Source organism: Ammospiza nelsoni, chromosome 9 (genome assembly GCF_027579445.1).
Source record: "Ammospiza nelsoni isolate bAmmNel1 chromosome 9, bAmmNel1.pri, whole genome shotgun sequence".
NCBI classification, from domain to species: domain Eukaryota; kingdom Metazoa; phylum Chordata; class Aves; order Passeriformes; family Passerellidae; genus Ammospiza; species Ammospiza nelsoni.
This window is the reverse complement of record NC_080641.1, coordinates 27,650,904-27,657,184: the sequence shown is the minus strand read 5'-3', so window position 1 is coordinate 27,657,184 and position 6,281 is coordinate 27,650,904. Positions and strand designations below refer to the sequence as shown.

At 55.8% G+C, this 6,281-nt stretch overlaps 2 protein-coding genes across 3 annotated transcripts in view; both read right to left on the bottom strand.

Moving 5' to 3' along the window:
* The window catches only part of LOC132077109 (cytochrome b-c1 complex subunit 6, mitochondrial), a 202,379-nt gene extending 196,275 nt beyond the window's left edge, over window positions 1–6,104 (bottom strand). Inside the window, exons 1-4 of one of the 2 annotated variants that reach the window (XM_059478592.1) lie at window positions 6,016–6,104; window positions 5,902–5,928; window positions 5,509–5,670; window positions 4,875–5,135 (exon numbers count right to left, since the gene is read on the bottom strand). In XM_059478592.1, coding sequence (XP_059334575.1) covers window positions 5,103–5,135; window positions 5,509–5,670; window positions 5,902–5,928; window positions 6,016–6,045 — 252 coding nt within the window. In that variant the 5' untranslated portion in view covers window positions 6,046–6,104 and the 3' untranslated portion in view covers window positions 4,875–5,102. Of the gene's footprint in view, window positions 1–4,874; window positions 5,136–5,449; window positions 5,671–5,901; window positions 5,929–6,015 lie in introns of those variants that run through there. The other variant, XM_059478591.1, reaches the window with a different exon arrangement.
* Window positions 384–3,523, bottom strand: NSUN4 (NOP2/Sun RNA methyltransferase 4). The gene is given in 7 exon segments (XM_059478436.1): window positions 384–805; window positions 1,491–1,615; window positions 2,229–2,383; window positions 2,547–2,701; window positions 2,845–3,267; window positions 3,269–3,405; window positions 3,407–3,523. Coding segments are annotated over 7 exon segments (1,386 nt in total). The 3' UTR covers window positions 384–531.
* Window positions 6,105–6,281: the final 177 nt, after the last annotated feature.

Below are 6,281 nucleotides of genomic sequence, written 5' to 3'. Positions count from 1 at the left end.
GATAGCAACAGTCACTGGCCTCTGCACAGCACCAGATCTCCAGCATCCCAAGCACATTTCCAACCCCACAGGAGGGGCACTCCTAGGAGCCTCTGGTTTCAGGAGCTCAGGCTGCTCTCTGAAGGCAGGAGATAAGCACAGACAGATGCAACTCATTTATGCAGATGGTGAGATCTGGGACAGAAAGGCTGAGATCCCCAGATGGTGTTTGTTAACCCAAACCTGCTTATGCAGGATCAAAGCAGTCAGACAGGAGGAAGAGAGCAGGGCCATTTATCCCATCCCACACAGATGGATAAATTGCTCCCTCTGATAAGACCTCTCTCTCTTCCTTAGATTAAACACCTCGGTCTCAAACAGATAAGCATTCAGGAAACACCACAGCAGGTCTTTCTCATTTATTCCCCATGTCTGCAGTAAAAAAGCAGGTTTCCTTTGGGACATTTTAGAAAGAAAAATAAATATAAAGCAGTTCTGCTTTCCCTTAATCATTGGGCTATTTCCTGACAGCGACAGACTCTGCTGCCCCTTCTACTCCCGACGTAATTTGCAGAAGTACATGGGCCCAAAGTTGGCTGTGAGGTGAGGCAGGACAAGCTCCCCGAGCTGGCACTCCGAGAAGAAGGAAAAGGTGTCCTGGAAGAGCATCCTGAAGTGGCTCAGGTCCTCTGGGTGCAGGCTGATGTTGAACTGGGCTCGTGCCACGTCCAGAGCCCTCTCCACCACGCGCTCGTTCTGCAGCGGGGACAGCGAGCACGTGGAGTACAGCACAGCTCCTCCCGGCCTGGCCGCCAGGATCCCAGCCCTGCAGCACGGGGAGCACACACACGGTCACCAGGAGGGCACTGAGGGACATCCCCACCCACCGACACTGGGGACTCACAGGAAGGGACAGACAGCCCCCACTGAACTCCACAGGCTCGGCAGCCTGTGTCACTGCAACATGAGGAGTGTTTTGGGCAAAGAGTCAAACGGTACTCATATTGATAAAGGATTAAACATGGGAGATGCTACTGCAGAGCAGATGGAAGACTCTAATCCTGCAGTCACAACCAAAGGAATGGGATATATGTACAGGGGAAGAGCTGCCTGCAGTTCAAGTGCTGCCATGGGGCTCTCTAATCTGCGTCCTTATCGCCACAGCAGTGACAAGTTGTGGCATTTCCCAGCACCACATGTTCTCCCATGTCCTAGATAGGTGGAATCCTCCAGGGCTGACTGCCAGGACCCAGGAGATCATCACCCAAAACACCTGTACCCATCCTGCTCCTTAGACCTTCTCCCTGTATCCTACAGCTACTGCTGGGGACAGAAGGACAAGGGGGTCAGGCCTTGGTGATCTGACCAAGAACATCTGCACTTTCTTACACTTACTGTGATTTCACATGTTCCAACTACTGCCAGAAAACTACACATGGTTTCCACACTTCCCAGCTGGGGACAGAGTAAGGAGAGGTACAAGGGAACACAACACAACCGAGCTCACTCACATCAGCAGCTGCAGCTGCAGCATGGGCAGCATCTGGCGCTCTTTGGTTCTCCTCCTGTGGAAGATGTTGTTGTCCTCCTCCATGGCAGAGTGTCTGTCTGTCGTGCAGGGCACATCCACCAGCACCTGCAGCAGCAGAGGTCCCACCTCAGCCCCCTGCATGGGTCAAGCTCAGCCCCATGCCCACCTCCTCCACCCCTGCCAGTGCCCAAACACAGGTGTGCACCACCCTGAACTGCAATCATCTGGCTGCTTTGGCATTTTGGGAATGTGCAGAAATGGTGGAAAACATCCTGCACTAACTCATGTTCTCATTTAATGTCCCTGCTCTGTGTGTGTCCCTGGCAATGCTCCTGCAGCACGCACAGGCATTGCTGCTGCAGCCTCCCAGAGTACCCAACCCACCCCTGGAACACCAAACTCATCCCCTGTGGCTGGACATGGCTGAGAAGCCAGAATTACCTAATCTTCACATTTAACCCCTTCCAGGTGATTGACAAGAACAGGATTTCTAAAGGGTGTTACACAGGCAAGTAAAGGTACAACTCTAGATGTACATGATCCTGCAGGAAGGAATAGCAGGAGGAAATATTACTCCTTATGTGGCTTGGTCTTCTCTCTCTTCATTTGTGATTACAGAAAACTACACAGTTATATGGAAGGATAACCTGCTGTCTTCCTCAAAAAGAGGAGGGAAGTGAACTTGATGGGTTTATCCTCACTAGTTCCCAACACAAACCTTATGGAAAGTGCCTCCTTTCACCTGGTCCCAGTCTCTTCCGTCGTAGGATGTGACACTCACAGTGTCCCTGACTTCTTTGGGGACATAGCTCTGGAGAATCTGGTACAGCCTCTTTGTCCGGGAAACGGAGACATCATTGGCTGCCAGATGCCCTGACAGGACAGAACAGACACACTGGGATGTCACTTCTGCAGAAACACACCTGATTCCAGCTCTTACACACAGAATTATTAATGGTCAGGCAGGAATGGGTGCAGCACACAACTCCAGCCCTGCTTTACACACAGGAACAAGGGAACACCCATCCCCACTCACCACAAAACCCAGTCTGCAGCAGAGCCAGAGTCTTCCCACCCGGAGCAGCACAGAGGTCGAGGACAAAGTCATCTGGCTGCACGTTGAGTGCCAGCACAGGCAGGAGAGATGCTGCATCCATGAGGTAATAGTCGAGGAGCCCCAGCCCATCCGGCCTGGAAACCATCAGTTTGAACAACAAAAGCAAATGTTGGAGGGGAAAAGAAGGTAAAAGAGCAGTTGGAAGTGAGGATGGTGACACATGGAAGCAGCCCCTGAGGCTGGCAGAGACCAGGGCAGTCAGTCAGGGATGTCTCACCGTGCAGGGCGAAAGCGCGTGATGTCACCCCTGGGGAAGGTGTAACACTTGATTTTGGACCTGATGGACGTGCAAGGTGGGGACATCTCTGCCTGTGTCACCATTTCTGCCTGCATCCCAGTCCTGCCCTCACCAGAGCCCTCCTGGCACCCTGTGGCCGCTTCCCCCACAGCCGCACCCTGCTGACATTGCTGCACCTTCTGGAGGGCCTCAGAAATGAAATCAGTGGCGTTGAGCAGCTCCAGCTCTTCAGGAACATGGTCAGCAGCAGCAAAGTTGTTGAGCAGGGCTCCATATTTCTGCTCACAGAGCAGGCCAGCACGGACTGAGGGCCACAGGGCCCCCAGGTGCAGGCTGTAGCTGGTGTCGAAGTGGTGCAAGGCCAGCCGCGTGGATGGGATGCGTGGGGCCGTGGCAGCCTGTGGGGAAAAACAACAGAAGCGTTAAAAGACAAAATACCTCAACACCCAGCACCCCCACCCAGCCTTCATGCTCTTCTGGGAGAATCCAGCACTGGGTTCTGGGCAGCCAGAAGTCCATGAGGCCTTTCTGGAGTGTGAGTGTGACAGGACCAGAGGGAATGGCATGAAGCTGTGACAGGGGGGGCACTGCTGTATGACAGGAAAAGGCTCCCCAGGGAAGGGGTCCCACACCAAGCCTGTCTGAGTTCAAGAAGCATTTGGAGAATGCTCTCAGGCACAGGGCGGGACTGCTGGAGTGTCCTGTGCAGGGCCAGGAGCTGCATCTTGGTGCATCCCTTCCAAATGGGCACATTCAGTGATTCCAGGATTCTGTGAATGGCCGAATGTGGCGGGGGGCCCGGGACGGGCACGGCTGCACACAGAGCGGCGGCAGGAGGGTGCAGCGAGGGGTAAAATGGGGGATGAGAAAGGGATTTGCACCGAGTTAGCGGGGACAAGAGCGGGGTGCAAGCAGCGCCGTGCGGGGCCGTGCTCCGGTCCCACCCTGGTCCGGCTCACCCATTTCTCCTTGTGCCGGTGCCGGCGCGGCGCCGCTCCCGGTGTCGCTCCTGTCCCCGGTGCCCGGCGCAGCAGCCCGACCGCCGCCCGCCCGCGCCCGCCCAGCGCCGCCATCGCCGCTCGCCTTCCGGGGCGGGACCGGGGAGCGCTCGGAAAGGGCTGCGGGCGGCCGGGCCCGGGGAGCGGGGCCGAACTCAGTGATCTCTAAGGTCCCTTCCAACCTAAACGTCCGGTCATTTCTGAGCTGGCTGCTGACAACGGTCCGGCAACAAACGCGCTTTGCACAGGCACAGCTGGACCCTGGCCTGTGCCACAGGGGAAAAAACAATAACCTCAACCTACTGGAACCTACATGGTTCCCTTAACCCAATAAAGCCTGAAATCCGTCAGCAAAAGGACCATGAACCACTATATGGATAAACAACAGGCAAATTTATAAGGTGGTGGCTTTCATTCCACTTTGAAGAATAGCCGTGAGATACCCTAGTTTTCCTCCTATCATTCTCTCTTGAGAAAGGAGTAGGCAGAGCACGGACAGGGTGAGCAGAACAGGCTGGTAACTCACACAGAAAGGCTTTAGCTCCCCCCAGGTGACCCTGACCGGGGCGTGAGTAGCTGAACCACCCCCATGCACCTGCATAGGCACATGGTTGGTTTCGTGGGCAAGAAGGCAGAGCTGGCGGCTGCCAGGAGGCTCTGCCAGCCCCTGGCAGAAGCAGGAGACAGTGAGGGACAGCTGACAGCTTTCCCCTGAAGGTGTGACAAACTTCTCTCTCCATAAAAGGGTCACTCCCTTCAGTCTAACTTAGAACATACTATGTGAGCAACACTGGTCTTGAAGGGCTTAGGAATAATCTTAGTGGCTTCAATAGACAAATTCTTCCCCATGGGATTGGCCTGCAGGAGCTGTCCACCATGGCAGCACCAAAAATGACATTCGCACAAGTGAGAAAAACTCTCCTGCCCTTAACTGGGCTCCGGCACCCACTGATTTCATCTTAACCCAGTGCAAGTCAGAAGCATGAGAACTAGGAAATAAACACAGGGCACTTCCACAGGAACTCTCAATGTTTAATATGGAAAATTACAGAACATCAACACGTTGTTTGTTTTGTTTTTGCACAGCTGCACATCTTCCATGAGCACAGAGGCAGTGACAGGCTGCCAGGAAGCCGTTTCATTCATGCTCAGCACGGAGGATGGACTGCAGGAAGCAGAACTGTGATCCAGGAACCGCTGGCACCGACTGTGGAAGCAGATGGACAACCATGCCCCTTTTCACTTCAGCTTACTGAAAAGCTTGTGAGCAACCTGGAGATAAAGAGAGCTCTCAGTAACTCATAACTTAGAGATGGAAATCAGCAAGTTGTTGCCTATTGGTTTTCTGGGCCAACAATGCACACAGCTTCACAGCCCTTGCTTTTGCTCTGCAAAACGTCATTCAAGAATGCTATTGAGATGCCTTGCAAAGCTTCAGCTCAGGTTCAAAAGCTTTAACTTTAAAATGGCAAGTACGAGACAGAAATAGCTAAGTGCTATTTGCAGGGTACAAACACTGGGTTTGAGTTATTTCATTGTTTAATAAGCACAGAATCCCAGCTAAACCTGCTGTAACAAGGAGGAACTAAACAATAAACAAGACAGCGGGACAGAAGGCAGCTCTGCTCAGGCCCGCAGCACTTACACAGTGGTCCCTGGCGTGCAGGAAGTCGAAGAGCTCCTCAGTGCACTGCTCCTCCGTGTGGGAGCGGGATGCCACCCGCTCGTTACACAGCTCCAGCTGCTCCCGCGCCTTCACGCATTTCTCGATCTGCTCGCACTGCTCCCGCAGCGTGGTCAGGGGGTCCTGCGGACACGGCGCTGCGGTGAGCACCGGGGCAGCCCCGCACGCCGCTTCCCCCGAGCCCCTTCAAGAGAGAGCCCGGCATCCACCCCGCCGCCCGGCCTCCCCATGGAGCTCCGGCCCGCGGGCCCAGCGCGGCCCCGCCCGAGCCCCCCGAGCCTGTTCGGCGGCGCTGGCGGCTCCGGGCAGCCGGCTCTGGCAGCTGCGAGTCCCCGCCGCGGCTCCTCGTCTTACCACGAGCTCTTGCTCTTCCTCTTCCTCCTGCGGAAAGACAAGAAGCACAGCGTTAGTGCCGGCCCTGCCTGCCGGCCGGGAGAACAGAACAGCCCCGCGGCGCCCCGCGCTCACCTCGGCACAGGGATCACCGCGCTGCCCCATCGCGCTCCCGCCGCACAGAAGGACTCGCCAGGGTCACCCGCCGGAAGCGCCGCTGCCCGCGTCGGAAGCGGAAGCGCTCCCTCCGCAGGGCGGTGCTTCGGCCCAGGACGCGGCCCTTCCAAACATGGCAGCCGGCAGTGCCTGTGCGTGTGGCCGTGCCAAGGCGGGCATTGCTGCGCTCCCGCCTTTCCTCTCCCTTCTTTCTGTCTGTCTCGGCCTCGGAAGCGGCTCGGCGG